The following is a 17,301-nucleotide window of genomic DNA, read 5'->3' on the forward strand; positions in this document are numbered from 1 at the left end:
TATCCGAATTGCTCTTTTCTTGATGCATCATTATCTGATGGGCCTAGCTTCATCTGGCGTAGTATTTTGGGTGCTCAAGAATTGTTAAAGTCAGGTATTCGTAGATTTGTAGGGGCGGGTGGGGAGGTCTGGATTTGGGATGACCCGTGGCTCCCTGACGATCATTTTCCATATATTGAAAGTGAAAAATTGGATGGGTTAGGGGTGGAAGTGGTGGTTGATCTTATGGAGGAGGGTAGGCGGTCTTGGGATGTTGGGTTAGTTTCGGGCATTTTTGCTCCTCGAGATGCAGATCTTATTCTCCGTATCCCATTATCTAATCGGGTTGATCAAGATGTGTGGTATTGGAAGGATGACCGACGGGGCAACTATACAGTTAAAGGTGGGTACCGAAAGCTTATGTCTGGATTTGGAACAAATTGGTTCATTGATTCTCCACTATGGAATAAAGTTTGGAATCTTAAAGTGCCCCCTAAAGTTAAGAACCTTCTTTGGCGGGTTCTTGCTAACTGTTTCCCTTCTAAAGTCGCGCTAAAAGCCCGAAGGGTTCCTATCTCAGATTTATGTGAGCTCTGTCATGGGGCGGTGGAAGATTCTTATCATATTTTTCTCAAATGTACTAGGGCTCGAGCTATTTGGACTATTTCGCCTATTGGGGATGTGGGAACCCAATTTCAAAATATTTTTGATTATTGGGGTTGGATCTTCTCTAAACCGGTGGAGCTTGTTGAGCTTGTAGCGGTTTTGTGGTGGATTATTTGGGGTTATAGAAATGACATTGTGTGGAATCGGAAGGATTCACAAGCTTCGATCATGTACCATTCGGCCGGTTCCTTTCTACAAGCCTGGAAGAAAGCGCAGGCGTCGGTTTCTCCTTCAGGCAGTCCGGTTGTGCCAAGCCTGACGGTGTGGCAGCGTCCTCCAAGTGGCTTCCTAAAATTGAATGTAGATGGTGCGTCATTTGCGGACGAGAATGTGGCTGGGTTTGGGTGTATTGTTCGGGATGAGTTGGACCGTTTTGTTGCGGCTAAAAATGGAACCTTGCAGAATTATCAAGATGCATCGTTCATTGAAGCGCTATCGGTCCGTGAAGCTCTTAGTTGGATCAAAGACCGCGGATGGAAGGATGTAATCATTGAATTAGATTCTTTGATCGTGGTACAGTCTATGGCCCGTCCGTTAGAGGTTTCATCTCCTTTTAACGCCTTAGCCAATGATTGTCATTTTTCATTGAACGAGTCTTTTAATTGCTCTATTCGTTTTGTCTGTCATTCTGCAAACTCTGTTGCTCATTTGTTAGCTAGAAGTAGTATTTTACCTTTACATCAGGGTGAGTGGTTTCTATACCTCTGATTTTATTTGTAATATGCTTTTTCTTGATTCTTAATATATGTTTCTTTGGTTGTCAACAAAAAAAATAGATAGCCAAAACAAAAATACACACTCTGATGTATTATAGCTTAGGTTCATGCTTCAGCGTATGTTATCTGTTATTTAATTGATGTATTATTTTCTTAGACAAAGTAAAAGAATATATTTGTTTGTAGTTTGCATCTATCATTATTAAGCTTAAGTTGTTTAGGAAATCCCCACGATACACTTTAGAAGCAGACAAAGAATTAATGCTATATTGTTTAGGAAAAATTCAACTATACAGTAAAACCTTTATATTGGAATACATTTGGAACCGAGCTATTTGTATAACAATTGGGAGGTTATTACTAAATAGAGTTTAGTATAATAAAATTTGTCAACATATAAAATTTTAAATTCGATCGATACTTGTTTAAGATTATCATAGGCATGCATGGTTTATATATAATGCATAACAATAGATATTAATGGAACAAATTAAATATTTAGAATTTCTAATATAGATAATTGGAAGAGTTTTATGGGAAAAATGTAAATATCAATGATAAAACTAAATATTTATAATTTCAAGTTGTAGTTTGTGTTTTCAACTCATAGATAATTTCAATATTTTTTTTTAATATTTCATAATTTAGTTTGAATTCTTAATATATATACATATAAATATATAATTATTACTATATAGAGATATAGTTTCTAAAGGTGGGACTTGAAAAGTGTATAACAAATAATGTTTGAGAGGTTATTCCTATTTATAACTGGACCAAGCTGGGACCGAATTTTTTTTATAACAAAATAGAGGTTATTCCTATATAGAGTATTCTTATATAGAGGTTTTACTGTACCTCGTTTGGATTATAGAAAGAAAAAGAAAGTAGTTGCCTTCTACGAATTAATCGTACTCTGAGAAAAACATCTAGCTATCTTCTCTGAGCCCATTCTACAATTAATTCTAGTAAGCAACGGATATGGTTCTTGAATAACAAGATTGGAAGCTCTATCCAGCGATAATACACACTCTCGTCATGGATGTGTTTTGATAGTACCTTTCTCTGATCTTGATGTTAAGAAGAAATTGCAGTTTGTTGAACTTCTTCATTTTTGTCTGATGACCGTCCGATCTGGTATCATAATCCAACATCGCTGCAAATCGAAGTGAATATAGATCTTATAGGCCATCACAAAATAAGGAACGAGCACGACCTAGATAGATTGAACAATATCTGTTTCATAGGATCGTACCCCGATCACAATGGAAAAATCCTATCACATTGGAAAAATGAAACTAAATTTGGTAGAGAAATCATGGATAGATTGAGCATGATTAACCATCCAGCTTAGGTACAAGAAACCAATATGAGAATGGAAGTCTCGGTACATCTTGCATATCATATTTACAGATTCATCAAAATTTCATCAAATTTATTACCATATATATCATTTAACATTTCATTACTTTGATATTTAAAATTTATAAACATTTAATATTTCATTACTTTGTATCTTCCATTCTTTTCCTTTAATAACTCTTTATGCACTTAACTCAAAGAGATCATAAGTGTCATTCTCATAATTTACACACTCATATGTTTTTAAAACACAACATACTTGTATAATCTAAAAAGTTTTTTTTATATGAATTCAGTTCACTTATTTCCCCATAATCACAACATAACCAATTTGTTCATACTTCAATCCTGAAAATGATGAGAAACAAACCATTTGGCTCATGGTATCAGTACAACTGATCCTGATGTTTTTCGATTCTCAAGGTCCTCGTGTGCTTGTGCCGCCTGAGACAGAGGATAGGTGTGGTTGACTCTAACTTTCAGGATGCCAGATGCAATGTTGGCAAAGACCTCACCAGCACATTCAAGGAGCTCATCTCGAGTTTCATTATATAGCATCAGGGATGGTCTTGTCAAGTACAGGGCTTTTGGCGCAAGCGCTGACAATGGAACAGGATCTGCTGTACCTGACGACTGCCCAAAACTCACCATGTACCCACGAGTCTTCAAGCATGCCAATGATCCCTGAATACGAATATGGAAGGCTTAAATATACATCAACAATCACAAATATTGTTAATCCAGAAGATTATGTATTACCATCCATCTAATAGGAGGACAGATCAAGACTAATTACCTGAAAGGTGTCTTTTCCCACGGAATCATATACAACATTGACACCACTGCCAGATGTGATCTCATTCACACGGGCGACAAAATCTTCTACATTATAATTTATTACATGGTGACATCCATCCTCCTTGGCTTGCGCTTCTTTCTGCTTGGTTGAGACAGTTCCGATAACAGTAGCTCCAAGGGCATTCCCCCATTGGCATAAGAGAGACCCAACTCCACCGGCTGCTGCATGAACAAGGATAGTATGCCCAGGTTCAACCTACAACGCAGAGAGAGCTCAGACGGATAATTCCATTTGTGCAAAGACTGATTTTCAGTTCACAGAGGCCCTCATAAAATGCTGGAATACCAACATTTACAAAAATCCAGTGCACGCAATGATAACATTCAAATAAGCAATAGAAGGACTTTGCACTAATGCAAGATTAATTTATATACAATAGGCTACATTAATGGACATATTTTCACCTGTTATGATGTTGATATATAGACATTAAATTGTAAAGAAATGATACTATCATGCAACACCATATCTCATCTTGTCAAATTCAAAATGACTTTTCAACCTGATAATCAATGAAAATATGAATTAGGAAAGCTTCTTGAAACAAAATGCAGCTTACTTTGAAGCAACGGCGGAGCAGGAACTGAGCAGTCATTCCTTTAAGCATTACAGATGCTGCAATAACAGGGCTAATGGAGGAAGGAACAGGAACAACCTTGTCTGCAGGAAGGATCTGCTCTTCAGCATATGAACCCATAGGATTGCCAGCATAGGCAACTATATCTCCAACTTCCCGACCAGTAAGTCCAGGGCCGACGGCTATCACCTCTCCAACCCCTTCCATGCCTACAACATTTTATCAATGCCTGATTAACCAACATGATAGGTGCAATAGAAAAGTGAAGAATTTTATACATGTATTGGTGTCGAAAACGGGCTCAATAAGAGGTACCTCATAATTCAGAACATCAAGATTCTAAATTTCACATGTTATCTTTTATTTTTCAAAATGCTGATTTCTTTATTGATACTTTATGGTTAATAGTATTCTCAAGAAAAAGATTAAATAAAAGAGCATCAAATCTTTTTCTTCATGTATGACATTTATATTTTGATAAAAGAAATTCAGTGAAACCATAATTCCAACAGAACCTAATTGCATACGAATTACAATAGGTGCACTCACTAACTTTCATGTAAAGTTTAATCTACTGGCAACCAAAAAAGAAAATTCTACATGATATTCCATCCCCAGCTAAAATCACAGGGGTAATGCAATGTCTATCAAGTATCACTCGCAAAATTTATGTTAGAATTTTCCTCACGATTCAATCTCAGAAATGCATCATCTTCAGAGGTGTCATGTATAAAACTTTCACCAATTTGTGGTTTGCCACAGCCCTTAACAAGCAGGATTTTCAGTCACCTAGAGCAATAGAGAACCCCTTCACTCCTTATTTTGGCATCATTGAATTTGAATTCATGCACAAGTATAAGCACCAAACCTACAACTATGAAAACAGAGCTTCCCCTTCTGCGAATAGCTCATGGCTTGTCTGGTTGGTTGTTGTTTGCTTGATCAATGAATTTTTAAGTAGAGTAATTGTCTATGCAATAAATAAGCCAATAAAGGAAGATAAAAATTTGTTTTGTCCTCTGATGCATAAATGGTGGATCAAAGCTAGTGATAACCATGGTACAAGATAATTGAAACCTACATTTAGGTATCAGGCAAACTTAAACCATCCAGAGAGAAAGAAACACATGTATGCAAATAAACAACTCCATATGACTCGCATGTAAGCAAATTGTTATCATCAATAAAATGTAAGCATTCGATAGAGTGAAAAAGGTGAGAGAGAGTAAAACCTGGAGTAAAGGGCAACGACGAAGCCTTATAAACTCCTTCCCTGAAGTACACATCAATGAAATTAAGCCCAATTGCTTTGTTTTTCACACGTATCTCGCCACGACCTGGTTCTCCTATCTCCACATCCTCCCATTTCAGGACCTAGAATTAGTCACAAGTGAAGATGAATAAGCACTAAGCAGAGCTGACTTGATGATTACAGTAGACAGAACCCAGAGATTACAGAGCTGAGTTGATGATTTTGGTAAAGCCATAACAAAATAAACAAATTTAAATACGATCATAAGAAAGTGATCGAAGAAAATACATGGCCCATCATGTGTCTCAGATACAAATAGATGTGTAGAAGAGAAAGGGATATAAACCTGAGGTCCACCAAGCTCATGAACCCTGATCGCTTTGACCATTTTTGGCGCTGTTGCAGTGGTAAGCGCTCTCACCGCTAATTTCCTTTGAGCAGGGAAACTTGAAAGGGGAGTGGAAGATCTTGGGTAACGATTGAATTGAAGCAGCAGTGGTTTAGGAACCAAAAATGAGGTTTGATTCCAGAATTTGACACTCAATAAGCACATTTACCAGTGGCTGATTTGCAATTGCCACTCTTCGGTTATTATTATAAAGTTGCGATTTCAACATTCACATTTTTGTAATTCCCAAATTGGAATAAAATATTTAATTTTATAAAATTTTAATACTATCTCATCGATATTTTAGGGATGTAAACGGAACGGACAGGGAATGCATTTCTCATCCTTGTTTTCCGACTAGTCGGGGATTCTCATCCCCGTTCGCGAGTGTTAAACGATGACAAACTTATTCCCATCCTTCCAGTTTTCACTGGGATCCTCATTCTCAATTTATAAATGTTTCAAAAACTTTATCAGCATTCCTCATTCTCTGCGGAGAATCATTGTTTATATTTAAAAAAAAATAAGTAAATACAAAAACGTTTAAGAAACAATGACTAACAATACTAAGTATTAACAATTATTCTCAATTTTTTCAAATCGCAAAAAAAAAAAAAAAACTAAAAATTATCACCTAATTAAAATGTACTTAAATCATCCAAAAAAATATCAATTATCACGGGAATAATTGGAGATCCTCATTGTGGATTAATAGGACGGGGGACGAGGATAACTTTCCTCATCTCCGCCCCATCCCCCTCCCATATGAATCCTTATCGGGAATTATCCGTCCATGTCCGGGTGATAGGGATGAAAAATCCTCACCACATTTACATCGTTGTACACTTTCCAAAAAAAGATACATTGATATTGACTTATCACTTATTCACTATTTAAACCTATTTGAATCTCACATGATTTTAATTTTCATCCTACAATTTTAATAAATCTATCTCCATTTTATAATTTTAATTTTCATCCTACAATTTTAATAAATTTATCTCCATTTTATGACTTTAATTTTCATCCTATGATTTAAAAATTTATCTTTAACCTATCATGCGATTTAATAAGCTTGAATTTAACTATCACTGATTGAGGTAGTTTAGTCACTTTATATGAATTAATATAATTAAGAAACAAGTTAAGAGAAAATTTACTTAAAAATGATTTTCTAATAACATAGTTAAATTTGAATGAAAATTTCGATATATTTGTTAAAGTTGATGATGACGATGATGTGATGAAACATATTTATGCCCAATTAATTTTTTTATCATCTAATTCATGTAGAGAAAAAAAAAATCACACTAATATAAATTTCAAAATAATAGTTCAGATTAAACTCATATCAGCTCTTTATCGGTAAAACTTTCCATTAAAAATTTGACGATTTGAAGTTATTTAGTACAGTTGTAAAAGATAGCAAAATGAAATATATTTTTTTTTGGTAGAAAAGGAAAAGAAAAACGAACAACAACAAACTACCTAGGAATTAGCCTAGGGAAGCTAACCCCAATTCTATCTTCTAAAAGAAGAGGAGAGATGAAACTAGGGGAAACATGAAGGGTAGCAAAATGAAATATTAGACAAAAGTAATTGGACAAAAATTTCCTTAATCATAAAAGTGTTGTTAAAAGTTTTTTTTCCAGCGGTGAACAAATACCATTTTGTCACGAAAAAAAACCACAATTTTCAAAATGTAAAAGCCTAAAATCACAAGATTTTTTTAAACTTATACATGTAATTAATTAAACTTTAACAAATGTATTCTTTTAAATGTAAAATTAGGTGTTTTTACTAACAAAGTAAGTATTACTTTTATTTTCAAACTATTCTTAAAATTCTATATAAAAAAAATGTAAAAGGTAATTGATTTTCATGATGTGTTGATTCTCTATTTTCTTTCTCGCTGTAGGGTTTGTGAATTTGTCCTTACCCCTCGAAGAGGATAGGAAACTAGTTCTGGAATCTAACGTTGATGATGGAGAGGAGAGTTGAATGAGTTATGCTTGGTGGGGGGATTCTTGACAAATCGTGTTATTAAGTTTTCGAGCATCAGATGGCAATACTATGATGACCTGGGAAAAGAATTACGATCTGAAACCTTAGCAATGGTTTATATCTATGTCCATTTTATCATACTCTAGATTTGAAATACGTTGTTGATGGGGGATCATGGACCTTTCACAAGATTTTTAGTGCTTCATCATCTATAATATGGTGAAGAAAAATGACAGCTTTGTAAATAAAAAACCTTCTATATGGAAAGGAATTACGATCTAAGACCATTTGTATATAAACTTAACGTCTCTAAAAACATCATAGATCGTAAACGAAAACAATCCCGTCTAGCATTTTGTCTTGAAGGACGCGAGATTTTTCCCACCACTGCATTTTAACGAAATAATTCATCCCGTCTCAAGCATATGAATTCATTTGTGTCAAAACTTTGTCTTCCATCACAACATTCAGTCACAGATTCATGATTTTCTAGCAGTGTCAATTGTTTCGTTGTTCCATGTACCCGTAAGAATGGATTACAGTTGTTTTACAATGGAATTTGACTTACGAGAAGTATATGATTTCTATTTTTTTTTTTTTTTTTGTATTTGTATATTTTTATGGGTTTTATTGTTCTTTGTAGTCTTTTTATTGCTCTTTGTAATTTATTTTCTTCCCTTTATAGATCTTGTACTGGTTGTACTCAATATGGTATGAGGTTTTATTCCTCTTAATTATGGTGATGTATTTTATACTTTGTGATTTAATGGAATAATAATGGAAAAATAATTTCATTACTATCAACACTATTAACTCATATACATCAACAACGCCTTAAAATAAAATTATATACTCATTAATGTATAGTAGTGATTACACCTCCAAGATTACACCTTTCTTTGCCTGGTCATGGAGATGAGTTAACAAGATTCCTTGTGAAATCCCAGAGTTTGTTAGCCAAATCCACATCTCTGGCCTGACCACTTGCTTCGCTTATGTTACTATTCACAAAATATGCACCACTTATGCCCTCCACTTCCGGATGTAATGCCACATAGCATGTGGTTGCTGCCCCCTACATTCAAATAAAGCAGAGAACTCCATATTTAGAGGCAGCAATTGCGTATACAACCCGAAAACATATGAATCACGAATTTAGCAGGTTAGTATTTTCTTAAATAGGTAATAGGTCGTTTTTGGATTGACACATAATTTTTTTTGTTGGGTTAGGTTGAACCTGTTAACTCGAAAATGACATGCTTTTACATGTCACCTTGATAGAAGTAATAAAATTACAATTGTTACTCGCAAATACTGACTTAAAACTTCTATATTTTGATATTGTCAATCTTAATAGAGATAGTGAAATTATATGTTATGTAATATGTGAACTCATTACACGAATCTGGAATAGTATTAGCAAATTAGGGACTTGTTAAATAGATTTTGAGTCAAACTTTTGGCTAATCAAAGTTAATCTGTAAGTCTGAAAAGTGAAGTAAATATTTGAAGTATTATAATGTTCTCCTATATTTCTAAATATCACTGGTAAGTTATATATGACCAGCGAACGTGACACTAACTCAATTAGGTTGACGCGGTTATGACACGAATTTTTTAGGTTGGATTAGGGTTACACTAACGTTTAATTTATCCAGTGATGCATCACTAAGAGTAAGGGATCATTCTTGATACAATAGAACATGGTTTACCTGCTGGACGTTTTTAATGAAAGGTCTAACAAACATCTTAGCAAGGTCTGCAGCAGCCAAGAAGAAAATCAATAAAGGAAGCAATTTCAGCAAAGTATTAACAAAGTATCAGAAGCATCATATGTGAACCAAACCTCAATGAACATTTTCAAGCCGTAAGAGACGAGCAATTACCATTAACAATTTTGTTGTTTGGACGAAAAATATTGGTGGCAACCACACCAGGGTGAAGAGAATTTGCAGTTATGTTTACCCCATCATCCTGGTCAAAGAAACAACATCAAATTCAAGAACATTTCACCAATCAATGGAGATGAAATAAGACGAGGAGAAGTTCAACTACCTTTAAGCGTCTTGCGAGCTCGTTAGCATGGAGAACATTAGCAAGCTTTGATTGGCAATATGCTAACATATTATTGTACCTGTGGCAGATAAACATGTTCATACTTCATACCATAGCACTGCCACATATTATCTATTGATGATAAAACTGTATCATAAAATCATTCTAAATTGTGTTTTCACTATATCATGTTACCCTGAAGGATCATTAAGCTTATCAAATCGAATCCCTCCACGATATGAGATTCGATGACCATCAGAAGAGACGTTTACAATTCTTCCTTCCCTTTTACTTTTAATTGTTGTTTTTTTCATGGTTTCCAACAATAGATCTGTCAAAAGAAAATGACCTGAAACCAGAAAAAAGGACTCATCATTCTCATGTTGTAAAATTCCAATTTATATAATACCATTGTTAAGCTTGCAAACCGATATCATTTCCTTCGACATTTATACCAAAAATTCCTAGTAAATTGCAGTCTGAGGCAAATATTGAATGAAATTCTAGCAACATATGAGAGATGTCTAACATATCTGCAATACATACCCAAGTAATTTGTGGCAAAATTAAGTTCTATGTTGTCTTTGGAGAGCATGAACTTATTGGCAATCACACCTGCATTATTACTTGCAGAAATAACAATGATAAATAACAAGGAAAAAACAAACAGCTGGCTGAAGTAATTCAAATCCACCATTCTTTTCCAGTAAAGCTCATAGTACAAATTCAATAAGTGATCTTACATAAGGATATTAAGCGGTAGACCAGATGACTTGAAATTTGATGCAAATTTCTTCACTGAAGCCATGGAACTGAGATCTAACTCCATTGCATCAACTTTAGCAGTAGGAATTTCCTTCACTATCGCTGCTTTAACATTTCCAGCAGCAGCCATATTCCGCACCCCCATAACCACATGAACACCACGCAACGCAAGAACGCGTGCCGTTTCGACTCCGACACCGCTGGTTGCTCCTATGAACAAGCAAATTGAACCAAGGGATATCCAATTCAGTGATTAAAAGAGGCAAGAACACCAATTCAACTCAGAATTCAAAAAAAAAAAAACCTGTAACGACAGCAGTGAGAGCAGAGCCATCAATTCCTTCCGTTACTTGCTCAGCTGTGGAAGAAGCAGAAAATCCAGATGGTGCTTTCCTGTTAAACAGCCAGCAGAACCACATTTTCACTGTTCACTCCTCCTTTCCTGTCAAATCCGTGGACCCGACGTTGTAAACTGCGTGCAATCCTTATCCGGTGCTCGAAGGTTCTCTACGTCGTCGTTCTGGTTCTGTCTAAAAACTTTTCTTTTTTTTTTTCTTTTGAGCAAATAACTTAAATCTTTGCTAAATATAGCAAGACTAGAGAGAGAGTGCTTGAAGTACATTACATGGGAAATCTCACTTCGAACCGACTGAAGACAAGGTAACAAAGATCCTAGCCTGGGTAAGGTTTCCAGACCTCCCAATTGAATATTACAGTGCTGCTTCCTTGATGAAGTTTGGGAACCTAGTCGGACAAGCTCAGTACGTGGACAAAAATTCCTCTGCTGGTACAAGAGGGAAATATGCCAGAGTTTGTGTTGAACTCGACCTGTCCAAGCCACTGATAGCCAAATACAAATTGCGCAGAAAAATCTACCGTGTAGAGTACGAAGGCCTTCATAATATCTGCTTCCATTGTGGTAGATATGGTCACAATTTGGAACACTGCCCTTCACGCAAAGAGGAGTCCGTACCTAACGAGCAAGCCACATCAGGAAATCAAAAGGAAAATGAGGAAGTTGACCTTAGAGGGGAGGTGGTGGACGACTACGGCCCCTGGATGGTGGTTCGTCGGTCAAAAGGTAGAAGACAGGCAAGGAACACCAGTCCAATCAATATCCAAGAGGTTCCTGCAGAAAAGCCAAAAACCAACGCCAATGAAGGTAATGACAAGAATATGCCCATTATTTCCACTGTACCCCATGCACTATCAAACAAATTGCCTGTTTTAGAAAGTCAGGATAAGAGCAAAGCTTTAATGACTATTAAAGATACATCAGGCCACATAGTAATAAATGGGATGGGAGAGGGTCAACCTTCAAAAGCCACCATAGACCCACTAAACAATCATTTGCCCCAAATACCCATTCAGTTACCTTTTACCAAAACCCACCCCGAAACAAATCTTTTGACCATTTCTACACCCTCCCATATCCTTCCTTTGCAAATGAACCCTTCCACTATCTCTCCTAAACACAGCAACGCCCCTCTTTCATTCGTAAGCGACAAGAACATTCAACCTTCAATCCAACGCCAGAGTGCTGAAGGTAGGAACTCTTTGGAGCCTCCCACTTTATCAATTACAAAACAAATCCAGAAACTTTCTCAAGCCTTCCAACAAGAATTTTCAAATGGAGGGGATGGAAAACCACCAGACAGAGGCCCTGAACCGCTTAGGCAAACACCTACCTTACCAAAGGCGAGCTCTGCGTCCCCGAGAGTGGGGAAAAGACAAGTTTCTAAAAAGCTTTTATAGCTTTTTCCACACTTCTCGTACCATTTCCTTTTATGATAGTAATGAGTTGGAATATTAGGGGGGCTGCTAGCAAACATAACCTCCTTCACCTTCACGACCTTCTTAAAATTCATAGGCCGATTGTGTTTGCAATTCTGGAAACCAAAGTTGGAGGCACGAAAGCGGATGATATCGTTAAGCGTTTTAAAGAGTGGTCCTGTACTCGAGCTGAAGCTACTGGCAGATCGGGTGGCATCTGGCTTTTCTGGAGGAAAAACCAAGTTAGTTTTTACCGAATTGCTTCTAGTAATCAATTTATTCATGGGAAAATCATGAATGGCAATAAGTTAATCTGCTTCCTCACAATAATTTATGCTAGTACAAATTGCTATCTTCGTAGTGGCCTCTGGGATGACTTGTATAATCTCCAGATATCCCCAAATGACCCTTGGCTGACTATTGGCGACTTCAATGACATAGCCAGTATTGAAGATCAGCGAGGAGGCTCCCCATTGTATCTGAAAAGGTGTGAAATTCATAAGAGGCAGATTAACAGGGTGGGTTTGATAGACTTGGGCACGACAGGAGGGAGATTCTCTTGGCGCAGAAGGAACCTGCAAGTTAGACTGGACAGAGCCTATATGAATTCAGGTGGCCGCCTTGCCTTTCCTGAAGCAGAGACGTGGACCCTCCCCTACAGATCCTCCGATCACGCGCCGATCGTTTGCAGTCTACATGGTTTTACCGCTCGTGCTAGGCAGAATAAACCCTTCAGATATGAATTAGCTTGGGAGACGCATGAATCCTTTCCGGAAGTCGTGAGACGGAGTTGGCTCCCTCATTACAGTTTCAACCTTGCTGCCGCTAATTTCAAATCGGAAGTCCAACGGTGGAATCGAGAAACCTTTGGTAACATTTTTCAGAAGAAACGGCGTATCCTCGGGAGAATTGAAGGCATCCAAAGGATACTGACTCAAGGATGGCACCACCATCTATATGAATTGGAAAAGGTGTTACAGATAGAGCTTCTGGGTATCATGAAACAAGAAGAATTGATGTGGTATCAGAAATCGCGTAAGCAATGGATTAAAGATGGCGACCGGAATACGAAATACTTTCATATCTCGACCATGATAAGAAGGCACCGTAACCGTATTGTTTCTTTAAAGGATGAAACCGGGAATTGCATTGAGGATCAAGATATGTTGAAAACTATGGCCCAAAATTTTTTCAGGAACCTATTTGTTTAAATTCATGAAATGATGAATTGAGAAAATATCTCAGAGAGAATTGTTATTGATCGAAAAAAATTTACAATGAATAGAATGGCCTTTATATAGGCAAAGAAAAGGGAAAAGAATAGGAAATATGGGAAAAACTAGCTTGCATTACATCCTATATTACCTAGTATGAACCTTCATTAAATTCTCAATTCTAACACCCCCCTCTCAAGTTGTGGATGGTAGATTGACCAATCCCAACTTGCTCAAACTCGGATTCATCTGATTTGAGTTCAATGGCTTGGTTAAAACATCAGCCAACTGACTTTTGCTGTTCACATATGATGTAGATATGAAACCATTTATCATATATTCCCTTACCACATGACAATCGATAGCAATGTGCTTCGTTTGTTCATGGAAAACAGGATTTGATGCAATATAAATTGCAGATTGATTATCACATCTGAGGGATACTGGTAGCTGTACTTCAATATTGAACTCTTTAAGTAGATAAGCTAACCATTTGATCTCACAAACAGTCGTGGCCATTGCTCTATATTCAGCCTCTGCTGAAGATTTTGTCACAGTGCTTTGTTTCTTGGACTTCCATGAAATAAGAGCATTTCCCATGAGAATGCAATAACCAGTTACAGATCTTCTAGTAATCTTGCATCTCCCCCAATCTGAGTCACAATAAGCATGAAGCTGAAAATCATTATCACTAGGATAAAATAATCCTAAAGACATTGTCCCCTTGAGGTACTTCAGAACATGTAATGCCATCTGCATATGAATTTCTAATGGTTTAGTCATGAATTGACTTAACTGTTGAGTTACAAAGCCTATGTCACGGCGTGTAAAACCCAAGTAGAGCAGTTTACCAACCAATCGTCTATACCTATCTGGTTTAGAACAAATGGGAGATGCATCAGTGAATTGCAAACTACTAGAAAAAGGGCTCGATGTTTCTTTAGCACCCTGCAAACCGGCTTCCACTATCATATCTTTGATATACTTCTGCTGAGACAATATAATACTAGAAGATGACCTTGCAAGTTCTATCCCAAGGAAAAACTTTGCAAACCCCATGTCTTTAATAGTGAATGTCCTGTCCAATTCTTCTTTAACTTTTTGAATAAGTTCATCAGATGTTCCTGATATCAGGATGTCATCTACATAAACTATAAGCACAAGAAACTCCCCTCCACTCTGCTTGGTAAACAAACAATAGTCATGAATGGATTTTTTAAAACCCATTGATAGGAGCTTGTTAGTGAATTCCAAATTCCACTGTCTCCCAGCCTGCTTCAAGCCATACAATGATTTCACCAGTTTACAACATTGACCTGGCTTTGCTTTATCATACCCTTCTGGTGGTACTAGGTAAAGATTTTCATCAACATGACCATGTAAATATGCATTATTAATGTCAGCCTGATGTATATTCCACCCTTTAGCTGCTGCAATAGCAATGAAAATTCTGACTGTAGTTACCTTTGTAACAGGGGAAAAACAATCAGTATAATCCTCTCCATATGTCTATGTAAACCCTCTAGCCACTAGTCTGGCCTTGTATCTATCAACTGTGCCATCTTGATTGTATTTGATTCTAAACAGCCATCTTGAAGTGATTGGCTTCTTACCTGCTGGTAAATCAGTTAGAATCCAAGTTTCATTGGACTCCAGTGCCTGTAACTCCTTATTCATGGCCTCCTGTCATTTGGAATCATGACATGCCTCAGCATAAGTTTTAGGTTCTTGGCTTTTAGTAATATTAGCTAGAAAGGATTTGTGATTTGATGAATAGGCTAAACAAGACATTTGGTTAAGAGGATGAGCTTTTGATTGAAGAACAAAGTCATTGAATTTCGCTGGTTGTCTACATACTCTATTTGACTGTCGGATTGGGGGAGGAACTGATGGAATAGGGGCAGACTGATCACTATCAGGTGTGTTTATGGCATCAGATGAAGATTCTGATGAATTGTTTTGGTTTTGAAGTTGGAGGGGACTTTGGCTGTTTGTTTCTTTTTGTGGTTCGGGAATTGAAACAAAAACTTCCTCTATCGGATCATTGTAAAAAGAGGCTGAGGTAGATGGAGTTAAGACAGAATTGGGAGCATTAAATTAATCAGTAGTTTGGAATGGAAATTGGGTTTCATGAAAAATAATGTCTCTAGACACACATAACTTCTTAGAATCAAGATTATACACCTTATAACCCTTCTAATTTAATGAATTTCCAACATATACTGATCTGTAAGCTCTGACTTCAAACTTATCCTTGTGAGGATTGACATTGGCAATGTGACAAGCACTGCCAAATACCTTAAACTTGTCATAGTTTGGTTCATTACCATATAACTTCTGATATGGTGTCTCCCAATTCAAAACCTTGGTTGGCATAACATTGATCAAAGTTGTTGCATGTAAGATGGCTTCACCCCAAAAGTAAGTTGGCATTTCAGCTTGAAACAAAAGTGCTCTGGCCACTTCTGTTAAGTGTCTATGTTTCCTTTCAGCCACTCCATTCTGCTGAGGAGTATAGACACAAGTCTTCTGATGTTTAATGCCAAAAGACTGAAATACAGACTGACATGACTGCCCCACAAACTCCATTCCATTATCAGTCCTAACACACTTCACATTAAGCTCAAATTGATTTTTGATCATCTGTATAAAACTTCTAAGTAAGTTTGGAACTTGATCTTTAGTTTTGAATAAAACTGTCCATGTAGATCTGGTGTAATCATCTACAAGAGTAAGCATGAATCTATCTCCAGTAATAGATTTTTGTTTGTACGGACCCCAACAATCCACATGCATAAGTTCAAAAGGCTTAGATGTCTGTATTGCACTAGATGCAAAAGGCGTCCTGTGTTGTTTGGACTGATAACAAACATTACACTCTCTGATCACATCCTCTTTATTGAAAACTCGTAAATGTTTTTGTTTTTCAACTGAAACATGACCTAATCTATGATGCCATAGCCAAGCATTAGAAGGCCTAGACTGATTTATTGTAGCACTACTATGTAAAGCAATATTAGACTTACAGGGGAAAATTGGATCAAGTTGATATAACCCTTGATGCAGTGTCCCTGTAGCCAAAACGGCTTCAATACGCTGGTCCTGTAGATAACATTTATGTCCAACAAAGATCAACTTTACTGTATCATTTTGGAGTAATTGTGGTACAGATAATAAATTTTATTGGAAATTCTCCAAGTACAACACATCTGTGATTGTGAAATCATGTGAAAAAGTCACAGACCCCATTATATTAACCATCTGAGAAGATCCATCTGGAAGAGTGACCTTCCTTGGAGGACATATCTTTTTCACATCATGAAACAAGTTAATGCAATAGCTCATATGTGATGTAGCTCCGGAATCCACTATCCAGGCTTCTACATCATTTGCATTTGCAGATACCACCAAATGAGGTTTAGAAATACCTGAAGTAGATGCAAAAGCACTGAAATCATGAGAGTTCTGTGAATTTTGCTGCTTCATTCCCTTATTCTTGCTTTTTAAGTATTTCTGGATTTCGACCTGCATGATTTTCTGCATTTCTTTCTGTACACCTTGAGAAATATGCTTCATCATATCATCATCATCTTCTGAATCTTCATACTCATCAAAAGGAGTATTAGATCCTTGAGTAAGCATTGCTTTGCCATTATTGTTTGTAGAAGCTCCTCCAGATGTCAGAGTAGGC

At 36.7% G+C, this 17,301-nt stretch overlaps 2 protein-coding genes across 3 annotated transcripts; both read right to left on the reverse strand.

The window, feature by feature from the left end:
* Positions 1 to 2,912: 2,912 nt before the first annotated feature.
* LOC136225096 (uncharacterized) lies at positions 2,913 to 6,003 on the reverse strand. The gene is made up of 5 exons (XM_066013405.1): positions 5,758 to 6,003; positions 5,392 to 5,533; positions 4,142 to 4,368; positions 3,520 to 3,777; positions 2,913 to 3,407 (listed from the first exon to the last, which is right to left on the reverse strand). The coding sequence occupies exons 1-5, from the start codon at positions 5,962 to 5,964 to the stop codon at positions 3,102 to 3,104; spliced, it is 1,140 nt and encodes a 379-aa protein (XP_065869477.1). The 5' UTR covers positions 5,965 to 6,003; the 3' UTR covers positions 2,913 to 3,101.
* A 2,578-nt stretch (positions 6,004 to 8,581) lies between these two features.
* LOC136225129 (short-chain dehydrogenase TIC 32, chloroplastic-like) lies at positions 8,582 to 11,166 on the reverse strand. Of its 2 annotated transcripts, XM_066013407.1 has the most exons (8): positions 10,928 to 11,166; positions 10,602 to 10,833; positions 10,405 to 10,484; positions 10,054 to 10,207; positions 9,859 to 9,937; positions 9,690 to 9,777; positions 9,516 to 9,562; positions 8,582 to 8,878 (listed from the first exon to the last, which is right to left on the reverse strand). In XM_066013407.1, the coding sequence occupies exons 1-8, from the start codon at positions 11,040 to 11,042 to the stop codon at positions 8,711 to 8,713; spliced, it is 963 nt and encodes a 320-aa protein (XP_065869479.1). In that variant the 5' UTR covers positions 11,043 to 11,166; the 3' UTR covers positions 8,582 to 8,710. The 2 variants fall into 2 exon arrangements, with proteins under 2 accessions (XP_065869479.1, XP_065869480.1); XM_066013408.1 differs by lacking the exon at positions 9,516 to 9,562.
* Positions 11,167 to 17,301: the final 6,135 nt, after the last annotated feature.

The sequence above is a fragment of the Euphorbia lathyris genome, chromosome 1 (genome assembly GCF_963576675.1).
Source record: "Euphorbia lathyris chromosome 1, ddEupLath1.1, whole genome shotgun sequence".
Classification (NCBI taxonomy): Eukaryota; Viridiplantae; Streptophyta; class Magnoliopsida; order Malpighiales; family Euphorbiaceae; genus Euphorbia; species Euphorbia lathyris.

Coding starts and splice junctions, on each gene's coding strand:
- LOC136225129 (XM_066013407.1), bottom strand. CDS start 11,042: ATGTGGTTCTGCTGGCTGTTTAACAGGAAAGCACCATCTGGATTTTCT. Junction 9,778..9,858: donor AGCTCGCAAGACGCTTAAAG/GTAGTTGAACTT, acceptor TTCTTTGACCAG/GATGATGGGGTAAACATAAC. Junction 9,563..9,689: donor AAACAACAAAATTGTTAATG/GTAATTGCTCGT, acceptor TGGCTGCTGCAG/ACCTTGCTAAGATGTTTGTT.
- LOC136225096 (XM_066013405.1), bottom strand. CDS start 5,964: ATGTGCTTATTGAGTGTCAAATTCTGGAATCAAACCTCATTTTTGGTT. Junction 4,369..5,391: donor GTCGTTGCCCTTTACTCCAG/GTTTTACTCTCT, acceptor AAAATGTTGTAG/GCATGGAAGGGGTTGGAGAG. Junction 3,408..3,519: donor TGGGAAAAGACACCTTTCAG/GTAATTAGTCTT, acceptor ATTCGTATTCAG/GGATCATTGGCATGCTTGAA.